The sequence below is a fragment of the Saccostrea echinata genome, unplaced genomic scaffold, assembly GCF_033153115.1.
Source record: "Saccostrea echinata isolate AGI-Se365-2 ecotype Australia unplaced genomic scaffold, CSIRO_AGI_Sech_v1 ptg000051l, whole genome shotgun sequence".
NCBI classification, from domain to species: Eukaryota; Metazoa; Mollusca; class Bivalvia; order Ostreida; family Ostreidae; genus Saccostrea; species Saccostrea echinata.
This window is the reverse complement of record NW_026889800.1, coordinates 4,085,371-4,101,301: the sequence shown is the minus strand read 5'-3', so window position 1 is coordinate 4,101,301 and position 15,931 is coordinate 4,085,371. Positions and strand designations below refer to the sequence as shown.

Sequence of the window (15,931 nt, the reverse complement as noted above, 5' to 3'; positions counted from 1 at the left end):
CTCTAGTTAACTTTTCATATTTATGTAGCAATATACCATTATCACCTGGAGAGTACGTCTTCCACTTGATTCGATACACAAGAGCATGTTCTGCGTACGAGCAATTAGTAAAACGAGGAAAGCTTTTTACAAATACGTTAATGATACATGGAAATCAACAGTCTCATTTGAATTCACCATTACGCAAATTCTATGGTCGATATAATGGCCATCATTAAGTCGAATGCTGACCGAATTTTTCATACAAATTGTTAGGTCATTGCTTTCACACTTAATTGTCCACTGAATTTTCCGTTTTTATGATCATAACAAAAAGCACCCGACATATGAGACCGATCCTAGGGTGCTTATTTCTTCAGGGCACCTGATCTCTCTTCTGATGTTTTTAGAGGTCTTTGTTTACTATTCTCCCAGTCTGCATTATTTGTATAGACTTTTGAGCTTTATCATTTCTTGTTATCTTCATATTTCATTTACAAGAAAATGACACCGTTTTCTTATATGTCTCGATAATTAAATACTTTAAAAAAGGGGGGTATAGACAAGCATGGATAACCTGCTCGTATTACATGTAAGACATAAATGCAATTTCACTGTGTAAATCATGTTTCTTGTTGTAAGCATTCATACTAGATCAGCTGAGTTCAAAACATTGTTAAAATGTTTCAAAAACATTTCTTTTATTATAGAAACAATTACTTTATAAGTGGCTCCAAAGACTTTTCAAAGTGCATGTCCTTATAATAAGGCATAGCTATATTTATATCCATCAGTATTTCTATTCATTCTTGTTTTTAACGATTTTTTAGAGTTTAAGATTTGATAGTAGACACAACATTGTTCCACAACATTTCCTTTGCCCTTTTGTCCTTTGTCCATTCTATGAGAGTTGTGGTTTTCATCAGAATATGTAAGGACTTGCTCATATTTTGCATGTGAATGTTCTCTAAAATAATCACAATCACTGCACCTTCTCCACTCTTTATTGACCGTAGTTGTGCCATGGTGGATTCGAACTGACACCACTGACTCTGTGCGAATCTGTTGGACAATATGATCAAAACTTTGCGACTGTTTTGTATGGCGTCGACAATATTATCCACAATATGCTTGCCAACTTCGAAATCTCTTTCATGCAAACATAATTTCATTTTTTCCTTCTTTTCTAGTCGCGGAATCATTTCTGAAATTACCCATACGCTATCTGACGAATTATATGAAACAAATACATCGTATTCAAATTCGTGATCTCCTAAAACCTGATACCCTCGTCTTCTTGCACTTAATCGGTAAAGTTGATATTTAATTTGCCATCTCTTCTTATACGTTATGAAAGACATTATGAGAAATAGAAAAGACACAGAGGATATGCAAATGGCAAATATGACGTAAGGGCTAAGGGGATGACAAGCTGAATAATCCAAATCAAAATCTGCTAGACTTTTATGTACCCATTCTTTGGGAAGGCTGCAGGTGTAGTTTGAGGGCCAACCTATAATTTTCATGGAATTCAGTTGTATCCAGGCTCTAAACCATACAAGATCGCATGTACAGAAGAAAGGATTTCCGCTTAAGCCAAGGTGTTTGACTTTTGCAGGAACATTTGCCTTGGTTATAGTAGTAATCAAATTATTATCCAGCCGCAAAACATTTAACATTACGTTTACGAAATTACTTAGCTGGGAATCATTTAAGCAACAGTCTTCCAAATACAACTTCCTTAGTTTTGGCATAAAGGAAAAAAGCTTTTTCGGAAATGTTATTAAAGACGTTCCTTTTAATATTAGAAATTCGATCTTTCTAAGTGGCTGAAATATACGAAATATCTTTTCAGCAACGTTTTGATGTGACGTTAGTTGTACCCCTGTCATATTCAAAAAGTTCAGATTAGGACAGTATCTGAACAAGATATGAAAGTTTCCTCTCAAAGCATTGAATTTGTTGCTAATGTCCAAATGGAGCAAGGAAGAACTGTTCAATGAATAATCTCCCAAGAGAACATGGGGATGAAGGTTGTTGATAGACAGGGTGATAAGAGAAGGTAAATGGCTGAAAGTGTTGTCACCAATGACTTTTATATTATTTCCACCAAGCCGAAGCTTTTTGAGTTTAGAGAAACACGGTCCGACTATATCTAATTCACCCAAAAGGGTTATGAAATTGTTGCTAAGATCAAGGATTTTAAGATTTGGTACATATGAACTGTTTCCGTAATCGTTCATACAAAGAGACGGAATATGCTCTAGCCTGTTGTGATTCAGCAAGATGATTTCAAGTTTTGGCAGTATTTCGTCAAAAGAGAATTCGTTAATGTGGTTGTATTGCAAAGACAAATATTTTAACTCCCCTGGTAACGAAATGTTGGTAAAATTCCGTATTATGTTATGGTCCATGGCGATTTTATTTAATGATGTCATCTTCAAATCTAGAAACATATCCGTTTAACAAATGTGTATGTTCATTTGTGTGAAACGCAGTTCCTTTATTGCACTTCCCTTAAGACCCCATAATAGTGTCCGCAAGCCTCTATTTAAAGAGTATAGAAGTGCGTTTTTTTTAAGATGTAGACTTTCTAGATAAGGAAGCATGAGAAATGCTTTCTTATCAATGTCTTGCTTAACACAATTATTGTGCATTAAAATAAGTTTCGATAGATGCAGCTTTGATATATTCAGGAACACGTTCTCTGTAAATCCTCCTAATCTATTGTTACTATATACAAGGCTGTTTATGTTATTTGGAAGAGGAGGAATGTAGTGTAAATCACCGTGATCCCTACACACTGCTTCTTTATTTTGACACACACAAACATCAGGGCATGGAATATTCCTCTCTACTGCTGGCTCAACCATGTCTTGTAGTGCCATGAATATCCATAACCTTTGGATCGTTTTCATTTTAATTCACTTCTCAATGTATCCAGTGATTAGTGGTAATGATTTCACAACCGATTAAACAAATTGTCCAAAAAAGTTTGGAACACTCTTTCGCATATTTTTAAAGTATGTTTAGAAATTGTTAACAACACATAATATCCACGTAGTCCCCGTTTCCCCTTTTATATTGATAATAATTTGCATTTTGATGATAGTGTTTCCAAAGCTATTATAATATCATAAAGCAGATCTTATTTCCTGTAACTTGACTTTACCCAATCCATTAATTCTAGTGTTTGAGGAAAAAATGTTTTGATTATCATAAAACATTCATTGAAATATAAAGAGAATATTTTACACGCAGGTCCATCAACACGAGTCATTTTAAAACGTAATATTTACTTTTAATCAAACTTTCTTGATGATCATTATTCAGAGCTTGCTACAAAAATAACTGACAATTATTTAGCTAGTGACTTCTGAGTTTATGATTCAATTAACTAGACTTAAAAGTTGTTTCCCAAGTTTTCCTTTTTAGTTAAACGCATATCATATTAAGTGTAACACATGGTCGATACAATGACCTTGTCAGCAAATACAATTTATCATTGAGTCAAATGCTGACAGACGTTTTTCATACTAATTGTTAGGCCATTATTTACGCACTGAATCGTCGACGGATTTTCCCGTTATTTCCCGATCATGACAAGGAGCACACGGCGGGTGTGACCGGTTGGCAGGGGATGCTCATTCCTCCATGGCACCTGATCCCACCTCTAATGTTTGGAGGTCCGTGTTTGCTCTGCTCCTATTTTGTATTGTTTGATGGACTTTTGAGCTTGAATACTGTTCGTTATCTCCATATATTTCATGAAACATTTTGAATGAATTCTTTGGAACACTTGAAGCAACATATAATTTTTTAACATTGACGCTACTATAATATCATAATCCCAAAACAATTTCTTCTCATCATTGATAAAAGAGAGTATTTTAAAAGAATATTTTCGTTTTTCTATTTTTCGGCAAGATATTATCATTGTTGGCTCAAATGGTCATTACTAGGAAGTTGTTTTAATCAGATTTGTTAAAGGATGAAATGCATTATACATTATGAAATTATCCATATCTGTATAAATAATTGATGTTTAACCTTTTACAGGTGCAAAATACGTGTATTCCAAGTCTAAGACAAATGTAACCCTGGAGTGGTAATGTAAACACGTGTTTTAAGCTTTCTAGCTTGTGGGTATTGTTTTCTGTATCTGAAATATCATTTGTCAAGTTCAACTGATTCAGTTACCTAAATGGACCACTTGATCATCTTTACTTTCTTATACAATATATTGTTATCCCCTAAATTCACATCCATGTGCTTTTTGATAGTTGCTTTATCAATTGTCTCATAATTTCAAATATAAATCAATTGCACAACAAGGAAATATGTAGAATTAATTTCAGGGTTTGATCTTACACTTCCTCATATAGCTCAAGGAAATTTAAAGGAAAACATATTTAATAAATCAAAGTGCAAGTCCTGTAAAGAATTGAATTTGAAGAATTTAATTCCTGTTTCATAATTGATTTTTAAAAACAATTATTCTATGTTTATTTTGTTTATAATATTTATACATACAAGAAACCTGCTTTTCACATTTATAGTATGCTAATTCAAATGTTTTTTCTTACTTAAATATATTTACTTAAATATATAAACCATGTTTTCTTTTTCTCCCATTACCAAGTATATCATACAGATTTTTCATATGTTAGTGTGGATTGAATAAATCAACAAGCCTCTATCAGAGTTTAGGTCTTTTTAATCAGACACAGTGCGCATACAAGTTAAATGAAAACAACGTAGCTCTAAAATATAATAAAATTACAATCCTATATCACATTTATCAAATCAATGCTTCATTATATATTATAAATATAGATGATATATACATAGTAATGTTTCACTTAGAGATAGATTACATCACTTCTCAAGTAAGGGAGAAAATTCTTACAGCTAATGTATAAGCATGATATATTTTTCCCATAAAAAGGCATAAAAGTAATGAAACAATTCGTCACCCTATTGTGGGTGAAAGGCTACCACAGGAATGTGCGTGGATCTTAATATCCAATGATATGTATATGGACTCTGTAATTTGATACACCATACATTAAAAATATATATTCCATTAAAATATACATTAGTAAATTAATCTGTTCACTTTGAAGAAAGTAACCAAATATCTGGATCATAAAAATGAAACATGGAGATAACGTACAGTAATTAAGGTCAAAATTCCATTGAAACTATACAAATCGGGAGCAGAGCAAACTCGGACCTCTACAAACATCACAGGTATGATCATGTGCCATGGATGAGTAAGCATCCCCTGTCGACCGGCCATACCCGCCGTTTGCTCATTTTCATGATTCGGGCAAACGGAAAAATCCGTAAGCAATTCAGTGTTTAAATATTGGCCAATTAGTATGAAAAATGTCAGCCAGCATTCGACTTAAGGTAGTCCGATCCTCAGGTTCTGAAAATCAACTTTTAAGTAATTAAAAATGCTCACAAAAATGTCTGTGATTTCACTGAGTAACATGAATTTACCCATGGCATTTCTTCAAGGTTCATCATTGTAGTTAATCATATTAAATAGGGAAAATTTTCAAATCTCAAATATATTTTTCAGGAAATGCGAATAAAAACACCAGCTATGCATTTTATACTTAAGGTAGAACCTATGTCGGAAAAGTCTTTGTCACAAGATTTTCAAACTTTTCAAAATGATAAATTAGCTCTCGCTTATCAAACAGTTAAAAATATATGGTATGTTTCTTTGTTATTAAATGTAGTGCAGTCTGTGCAACTTGGAATGATAATTCTACACTTTTTATACTTTCAGCCATTTTTAGGGGTACTGGTCATAAAGAATATAATATATAATAAATGAAGTGAATATAATAAATCACTAAAATACTTCTTCAAACATCGTCGTTTATAGACTTTATTAACTGAATCATATTAAGCAATATTATTCAAGAATAAATTCTTTTTTATTCAATTGACATAAAAGATTAAGTCCACATTTCAACGAATATAGGCAAATGTGCTCAATATTTTTTGAGTCAATTTACCACCTAAATTTGTAAATATTTTTCAAAAGTCTTTGTCAGAATGATTTCAATCTTTAATATGATGAAGAACATACCCAAATAATTACAAAAAGTGATTAAAATATATACCTTTCCCCGCAAACGAATGAGAACCATCCATACTTATCCATACTTCTTTTGTTGACCTTTTTGCACTTACCCAGGATTTAATTATTAAATTACTGTTTTGGGGTTACGATCAGATTTACAATGTGAATATTTATCAAAAAATGTATTTTTTTTTATTTAAAAAGATAATATTTTAGGGAAACATTATTATTATACACCAACCATTATGAATAATTAACAAATAATTATGAAAGGGAATGCACGTCATTTCATGATAGACATTACAAAATTTACACACAATTTTTAACAGATCTTTGACTCAGACACTTTTCATCAAGATATTGTTCTATTTAGATTTCTTAGGATTTTTTATTTCCTTCAAAATAGTTGAATGTCATTCACATTATCACAGTTTTGTAACTTCATTACATGAGACATTCTTGAAGAAAGTACGGGAAAAAGTAACATTAAATTAATTATGACGTCATAATGGATCTAGCACCAAAAAGACAGTCTAAACTAATTTTCTCAGTATGACGTCATACGACGTAGGTTCTACGTTAAAAGTTGATCAACAAATATATTTTAGGATAAAAAAAAATATAGGTATCCAGGCATTTGGAGAAAATTGCATCTTTTTATGCTTATATAGTATTTTAGATATTCTATTTACTTCAATTGTTATATAATACATAGTGTAAAAAGCTTGTAATATCATTGTTAGACATTACATATCATGTGTATTTTCATATCATGCTAATAAGCATTGATATCTAATGCTAGATTAAAGGAAATTCAATTTCTATAAAAATGAATTTATTTTTGTCTTTTATGGGGTACAAATGTCAACTTTTTACAAGACCGTTTCTAAGACTCCAAAGAACTTTGAATCCTATTGAGATGCATAAAATGAAAATTGTTGCATGAAAAGATCTCAATTTCAAGCTTCATTTTGAGACTTTTTAAATAAAATAATAAATTTAAGAGTTATCCTTCCTGGCTGAGAATCGGATATCTTTAATGATAGACTGTATTTGCTGAAAAGGTCATTGTATTGACCATATTTCCTGCAAAATGATGACTTTTGACGAAACCGTTCATATTTTTGTGTCATAAACTTGTTTGTCAATAGCTTGTCTCGTATTAGAAATTCTTCGTACATGTTCCTGTGTATCAGATCAACTAGGAGATATATATACCCCATATGCAGCTGAAAATGGTATATTGCTACATAAATAAGGGAAGTTGACGATAGAAAAGTTGAAGTTATTATGTTTATTATGATGTTTTGAGATTATAAGACGGGGTTGAAAATAGTACAAAATCACTAATATTTTGTTAATAGTCTGCATGGTGATAGTGATAAATGGGGGACAGATTAGAACTTAATTTATGAGTTGTTACTGAATGCTAGACTAATTATTTCATTGATCCTTATCATCCTATTTCTTTTGCTTTTGGGCAAAAGCTTCATCTATCAGTTTAATTTATACTCTATGGATCCTTTAAATTGTTGTATTATACTCAGGTGACCGTTAAGGCACTTGCGCCTCTTGTTCGTTTAAGCCACTAACACTGACAATCGCAAAGAAGCGCAAACATAGTTTTTCAAAGTTTCCCCTTGATCCTGTCATCGAAAGTCGATTATAATTAACCATGTGCTAGTGATATCAAGGCAGATCTGAGCCATTTCTGCATCATACCCTTTGCTTCTCAGTTTTCGAATTCCATCAATATATGCTTTCTCCTCCATGGCACCCGATCCCGCCTCTGAGGTTTTAGAGGTCCGCGTTTGTTCTGCATTGTTCCAAAGGAATATTGCTGTTCGTTGACTTCATACAATTTCATGTACATGCCATTCTCTGTAATGACTTGAACTTCTATATAGGAGCTGTGGCACTCATAGTCACAGACTTTCTCCAAACTCTCTATGATAAAAGTCTTTGATACCGAAAACTCAAATCAGGCAAAAATTGGTTGCTACGTGTCATGGTTACCATAGCAACATGTCCTAACTTTTGAAAAATGGCATTTTTCAACATATTCAGAGTCCCACAGTTAACGTTTTCGGCAAAGCAAACAAGTGGCAATGACAGTTTCAGAAAGTTGAAGGCCTGATGTCTTAAATGCATGATAAACATGTTTGGTAAATCAACTATTACATACGTTACTATGGAAACAAAGTATTCAAAGGTAGTAATTTTGTTCACTTAATTTTATAAAGCTATACACTTAAGAATAAAAACAATTATAGGTTTAGATGTAAGCAAATAATAGACAAAGGATCCTTGTAACATATACCAAGGATGTAATATGATGTTTCTTCTAGGTTGGCAATGGTTGCCATGGTTTTAATAACACAAAGGGATTTTGATTTACTCTCTTAATGTTTAATCTTATCCTTTCTTTTTAAAAGGCATATTTCTATATAACTGATGATCAATTTTTAAAGGTATTGGTATGACCCTAATTTTCACATCTCAAAAAATTCAAATTTAATTCTTTAAATAGAGCGTTGCTATGGAAATTAGTCGAAAAAATATGCATACAAATCTGAAAAATATCCTGTTTCCTTGGATACGTACCGTTGTATGTAGATTCCCAAAACTCTTATGATTGATATTTATGAACAACTAACCTGACTTTCAATATTGACTACCACTCAATCTCTAACTGGATGCAAAAAGCTGGCACATAGGGTTTAATATTGATATAAAATTAAAAAATCGAACATTTACCCTTCTTGGTAACCATAGCAAGTGACTAGCAACAGTGTTGTATTTTTCAACAAACTTTATCAATATATGATATTCAACCTTAGTTCTATCAGATAAATACTATTCAAGGTGAGTCAAATAATATGTTTCTTGATTAAAACGTAAGTAAATTCCTAAAGCAGCAAAAAAATATCACTTGAAACAACTGGTACGTTGTTTCCATGGTTACACTGCAAAGTAACAATTAATCTCAATTTTTCTTATGTTGTCGGTGTTGCAAAGTCCTAAGGAGGTAAATGTGCCAGTCATGAATTCTATTGTTTTTCCTCAAGATAGTAGCATTAACCCAATCATAGGAACAAATTTGCATGGTTTCACTGAGTTACCATGGCAACCATGAAAGTTGTTTTCAGAATAATATTGCCAATACCTAATTACTTAAGGTCAAATATATATATATATTTTTTTTCTTTGGTTGTTAATTGAGTTTGATCATATAACATCTATCATTTGTGAATATTGAGCGTTTTTCAGCATTTTTCAGCATCTAGAATGTATTCCAAATGTACCCACAGTTACCACTTACTAAGAGATAAATTCTAAATAGTTTCTTTATAGCATAAGTTGCAACAAGGTTTCATTTTTTTGGGAGAATGGTTTTTTGTTTTTCTTGGTCTTTATTAAGGCGTAATAAAGATTCAAAGTAGCTGAAAATCTCATTTTTTTCAATTTTTCTGGCTGTTACCATGGCAACCAAAACAATGTTATCAAGGTGTAATAATGGGCAAAGTTTCATCAAAATCGGTGACCATGCGTGGCAAAGAAGTTTAAGTGGTTACAGAGAATCGATATTAATGATATCCATGATATAGGTAAACGTACACAATACTAACAGGAAAATGGTCTACAAAGTAAAAAGGCCAACAGTAAAATTTTTCTTGCAATGTATATTATTTACTTTAATAACTTTTTGTCAAAATCATTTACCAATTTTCAATTCAAAATTGAGAAAAGAAAAATTTGGAGAAGTGAAATAATATTCACAAGCCTTTCAGCAAGTGATTATTACACTTTTATCGTGTTATTAAATTATAATTTTAAAATTATTTGAAAAAGGAATCCTATTCTGTCGACTCAGATTTTCTGGCTGTTCAGCACTTTGGAATTATATCAAGAATAGCGGGAGACATATAAAAATACCATTCAGGACAAATAGAATTCAGAAAAAAACATTTTCCCCTCAAACTTTATAAAGAAGTTTAAGTTGATCTTGTATAAATGTGAAATTCATTCAGTTTTTAAGAAAAAAAAGATACCAAAGATATCCATCAAAACACACCCACAATGATTCTTAATCATCTTTATTCCAACACCCGAGAAATATAACAGAAACTTGTACATTTAAGTTCTAGGATTTGCTTTTATTGAGTTTTAATTTTTTGCGAACTATCTATCTTTTCGTTTTCACTACATCAGAGATGATAATAGAAATTAGAAAGACTACAAGAACAATATATTTTTGTTCCAGCAGACAAGGCTTGCAGCAATATTGTCCTCGTTTGTAAGGCTCATTATTATTTCTGTATTTTAGAAGAACTTGGTTTTGATTCTAAGTTCGTTAATCAAACTTATACTCACAATTCATTCTCCGAGGATGAACTCCTTAAACTTCTCATTTCAGTGTTTAATACTTTTAACATTCCAGACAACCAAGATGAGTTCGATCTACCCTACTGGATTCCTAAACTTCATAAAATTCTTACAAACAAAGATACATAGCGGGTTCAGATTTGATTTCAAAAAGATGCCAAGTTCCTCATCGACAATAATTATGTAGTCTTCGGAGACCAGGTCTCCTTTGAAATTGTTGCAATGCAGATGGGCACTAATTTATACTAATTTATTAACCGACCTGTTTTGATATTTCTATGAAGCAGAATTTATTCGAAAACTTCTAAATAGAAGAAGAAAATGCTTGCTTTGGCCTTCAACGCGACAATCAGATATATCGATGACGTTTTATCAATTAACAATAGTTATTTCCAATTACATGTCGACTCAATATATACCAGTGAAGTTGAAATAAAAGACAACACAGAGTCTGTAACATTTCTTTCATATTCGGATGTTTACTGATTATAGACCATAAGGGCTAAATGACTAAATTTCTTCATCTTTTACATCGTCAACTTTCCTTATTTATGCTGTAATATTCCGCTTTATTATACCTCTGTGAATTTTTTCTATATAAAAATATGACGAATAAACCTGCTATTTTTTTAAACCGTGGAATAGTTTTTGTGCTATTAGCCCATGGTGAAATAGTCATCAAACTATTCACCGGCAGCATTCCGTTTCCCTCGCTTTTCATTTCGGAGCTCTTCTGGTTTTATCCAGATTGTGACGTAACACAAGTAAAGTCGGCTTCGGTATAATAAAACACCTATTTACTGACTATTCGGACAATAGCAAGTTTATCGTCCCCCTCGACAGCAACTTTTTCCCTCGGCTGCGCCTCGGGAAATAGTTGCTGTCTTGGGGGACGATAAACTTGCTATTGTCCTCATAGCCAGTAAATAGGTGTATAATCACTTATTGTGTTTACGTCTCAAACTTATTATATATATTAGGTAAATCATCAGATCATAAGGTTATTATAACGACCATAGAATTTACGAAATGCTGTCTTTAAAAGAGGTTGCTGAAATCTCTGTAACATCAATTCATCTGTCAGTAGCCTGCCTTAGTTTAAAATTGATCAAAATCAGAGCATGCTCTTGAGTATCAAGTAATTTGGGAGATAGAAACAACACATGCTTATTTTAAAAGGCATGTGAACATAATGTCACTTTAACCATTGTTTTCTACTCTTTTAATGAAATAAATGGAGATAACGAACAGTATTCAAGCTCAAAAGTCCATCAAACAATACAAAATAGGAGCAGAGCAAACACGGACCTCCAAAATATCAGATGTGGGATCAGGTGCCGTGGAGGAGTGAGCATCCCCTGCCGACCGGTCACATCCGCCGTGTGCTCCTTTTCATGATCGGGAAATAAGTAAATTAAGGATTTTTTTTAAAATGATTTAAAAAAAGATACGTAGGTACTATGCATTGTAAAAAAAAATGTTGGAAATTTTATTTCTACTGGACATATTCTTGCTAAATATGTTATCATAAACTTATAAATGATACACAAGAGTGATATATAACGTTAAATCTTATAACTGGTAGCAGGAGTGACTCAGTTTTACCTTGATATCAAAGTCCCTAATTTGCGCTTTAAACCTTTATTTGGGTTGCCAAAGTACGTTAAAAAAAGACAAAAGGAACATAGGGCTTACAAATTCCTTTTGCAGAAACAACCATGCGTTTGGTAATCAAAAAGAGTCGCTGACTATAATCGCTGATCACAATTAGATATCAATGTTCCAAGGTTAATCACAATACAGACCAGGTTAGAAGATGGATAGGATTTCTAAAGTACAGTTACATAAAGGGCTGTATCTGGAGACTGGTTTAAGTAAATATTACAGTTTGTGCCTTTGTTTACACGATTCAGTTTTCTTGACAGTCTATCAATTTAATCTGTATTATGACTAATACACTTTTACATAAAGGGACCCTATTACATTTTCCCTAATATGTTACAAATAAAGAAAACAGAGAGTAAAGTTAATTGTACTTCCTTAGTGTAATAAAACAACTAAAAAAATTATGATGAATTATGGTTGAAGTTTTTTAAGTACCCTTTGGTTGTAATGTTCCTTCTTAAAATGTAAGCAACAATTCATTGATCAGACACAACAAGGTTCTTTTGTAGCTGCAAAATTGCTGTGTTTTTTTTTTTTTGGGGGGGGGGATGTTATTATATGTTTCGTTTTCTTCGTTTCACTACGGGAAAATGATCGAAAATATTTTGACAAAAGAAAAAAAAGATGATGAAATGGTTTATTTAAAAGCATTTAAAAAGAAGAGAAAAACTAGAGCCGTATAACATTATTATCTTCTTTACTGGTATCACATCTGATTGCAAATGTTTTGGATTTGAAACATCTATATAATTTTTAATTATCTGAAGAAATACTGTAGAAGCAAAAATTTCGTTAAAATAACATTTCCTTGATTTCTGATGAAAAATTGTTTCGTGGAACTTTGATTTCGTTCTTTCAAAAGAAACCATATTCTATATATAGGTATTTAAAGGGGCTTAGAGTGCAGAGTTTAACAAATTGAACACACCCTGTGAAACGTAAACATTAACAATAATAGAGCACGTGTCCTATTTAAAAAGAAACAGTTTACGTTTCACGGGTGTGTTCAATTTGGTAAACTCCGCACACATCACTGAGCAAGGACTGACAATACTGGTGAGTTGGTTTTGCTTTCTCACATTTCTACTCTGAATTTTCTGGATTATATTTTTAATATATTTCATTAAAACACAACAAAATTTCTACTTTTCTTAAGTATTAAGGATAAAGTTTACTTTGGGAAGTGGCAAGGATGTGTCAACCAAACGCGTCCCAAAATTCGTAGTTTCAATGATTTCCAGATAAAATAAGTTTTTATCATATTTCCAAGTGAGATGCTATAACAACATATAAGTCATGCTATTATACAGAATATTTGAGAAAATATTAACTTCAAATCTGTGTCTAAGCCCCTTTAAAAACTTCGTTTGAGAATTAATTTCTTTGATAATTCTTAACTACGAAATAAACAAAATATAATCTGTATCAAATATTTCTGCTTTGACAGTTGATCGCCAAAGGCACATGGTCGTGCACTCTTAGTGCCATCGATCGACACGCTGATATGCTTGGACGTTGTAACACTGCTTGTCTGTTTCATTCCACTCAAAATCTATGCAGCAGAATTTAGAAGAGGAGACACAGTGAAAACCCCTTCATGATGGTTCAGTTAATATATTGAGGTATGAGAAATTTAATTGCATGTTTTAGAGTAAAGTCAGTTTTGGTTCAAGAAAAAAAAATCTGCAGAAATTTTTTTATTATATTTTAACCTTTGAATTTAATACCCAGAATTTTATATAAATTCATATTAAGAACTTTTATTCCTGAGAATATTAAAGAAATTCATTGACTAGTTTTCGAGAAATTGTGTGCAAAAAATTTTGTCTAAAAAGGAATAATAACTAGAAACTCATTGCGAGCAACGAGAGGTCTTCGTCCTATTCTCCATCCTTGTATTATTAAACATATTTATATATGCTAGTAATAGTGACACACACAGGAAATGCGCACTTTAAAAGAAATAGTTATTAAGGTAAATATCACAATGAAATAGTGGGTAGAATTCAACACAGACGTATGAGAAAACATTGGATCTAAATTATTGTTCAAAGTTCATTTTATGCCATTGCAGGCAAAAAAAATTTTCTGAGATGACCAGGAACATATTTTATCGTTTATACAAATCAAGAAGGAGGAATACTCATAAACTTGGTTTTTCATCTTTGGTAGCAAAGAGTTGGAATTTCTTACAGATACTCACAGATCAGATGACTGAAGGCCCATAATTCAATGTCAGATTACTTATTTTACTGCCTTTGCAGGACAGAGTATTTATATTTTTGTAAAAGGGTTATTCATTTCCAAAAACGCCATCTACTCTGTCCTTAATTGACAAATTACCCCTATGAAAGTCATTAATTTCTTTTTAGAAATTAGATAGAAAAGCCTTCTTTGTATTAATCTTGTATCAAACTGAAATTAAAATAATATTTTTTATCGTTTTGATGAATCATTAACAATTTGCTAAAGAAAATAGCCAAGGTGGATTGAAATTGAACTGCAAAGAAGAATTTCATACCAATGTTTACTAAAACGTCCGCAATCAACTCAATGCGGAAGTCGGAGAAAACATCGATTCAATTTAATGTTTTCGCGGACGTCCGCGATTAAATCGATGCGGACGTCTGCAAAAACATTGGATTGAAATTCTACTTTCAAAAAGCATTTCAATCCAGTTTTGAAAACAGATAAATATCTCAAGTTTAGAATAATCGATTTTCAAAGAAATTATATGTTAAGCGTGCTGAAAAGAATCTCTATAATTCCTGTAAATTTCAATAAAAATATTCAGAAACATGAAAGTTGAAAAAAAAAAACTCTTTTAAATTCGCTTTCGGTAGCAAACGAGACGTCACATCCTGGCTAGTATTTATCACGATCTATAATCCCTGAAAGTTTCACATTGGTATTTTTGAATGTCCTTGAGATTATCCGTCATTTTAAATTCAGAAAATCTGACGTAACTTGGCACCGGAAGTTAATTTCCAAATTTTCTCTCATATAAAATAACTTCAGAGGACAAAACATGGTTCATGCAAATTTCATAAAAATCCATCCAGTAGTCTTTGAGAAATTGCGTGCACAACATTAGATGATCGGAAAAAGAAGGAGAAACAGTAGAATCACTATAAGGTCTTCCGTGAAGACATTGATAATAAGAAGAAACAATGTAAATATATAGGGTCTTCCGTGAAAAGACCTTAATTAATGAATTGTGCTCGAAATATTATTTTAATTTGCATGTTGCTTTAGCAGATAAAAAACCTCTCAAATAAGCTCTATTTTTAAAACTTAGATTAATCTCTCAGGAAATGTACCCGTAGCTACGATGAAGAAGACAAACACTTGCTTCTTTCTGGTTCTGTGTTTAAATTCTGTGTTGTATGGGTTAGACGAGCATCCAGGTATGTAAATGTTATATGTTTTGCAATTAATCAAATTTGAAAAAACAATAAAAATATTTTTACCAATTCAAATCTTCCAATGCATGTCAAAATTTCCCTGATCAGTTTACTATATCTCGAATTATGAATTTTAATTTGATTTTAGTAGCTCACTGATATCGTTTAATTGTTTTATAGTTGACTGTGACTTTGAAAAAAATTCCTGTGGTTGGAGAGAACTTGCTTTAAAAGGAATGCATTTGGAATGCGCGTGTAGATCTACGCCCTCTATTTGTAACCGTTGGTATGCCTATCTAACCATGCAATCATCTTATCTGGAGAAAAATATGGCTTGGACAATTATATCTTCAGCTGATCTTAAAAATAAAATATCTTTCAAAGGTGCGTTAAT

General features: G+C 31.9%; 1 protein-coding gene across 1 annotated transcript; it reads right to left on the bottom strand.

The window, feature by feature from the left end:
- Window positions 1-812: 812 nt before the first annotated feature.
- Window positions 813-9,127, bottom strand: LOC133203495 (toll-like receptor 2). Its single transcript, XM_061339269.1, has 2 exons — window positions 9,068-9,127; window positions 813-1,607 (listed from the first exon to the last, which is right to left on the bottom strand). Exons 1-2 carry the CDS (start codon window positions 9,125-9,127, stop codon window positions 813-815), a joined length of 855 nt encoding a protein of 284 aa, XP_061195253.1.
- Between the last annotated feature and the right edge of the window lie 6,804 nt (window positions 9,128-15,931).

What these genes read in the sequence shown, in the direction of transcription:
- LOC133203495 (XM_061339269.1), bottom strand. Translation starts at nt 9,127, where the DNA reads ATGACTGGCACATTTACCTCCTTAGGACTTTGCAACACCGACAACATA. An exon ending in ACAACATAAGAAAAATTGAG is followed by an intron (nt 1,608 to 9,067) that starts ATTAATTGTTAC and finishes ACTATAACCAAG; the next exon opens with GCAAATGTTCCTGCAAAAGT.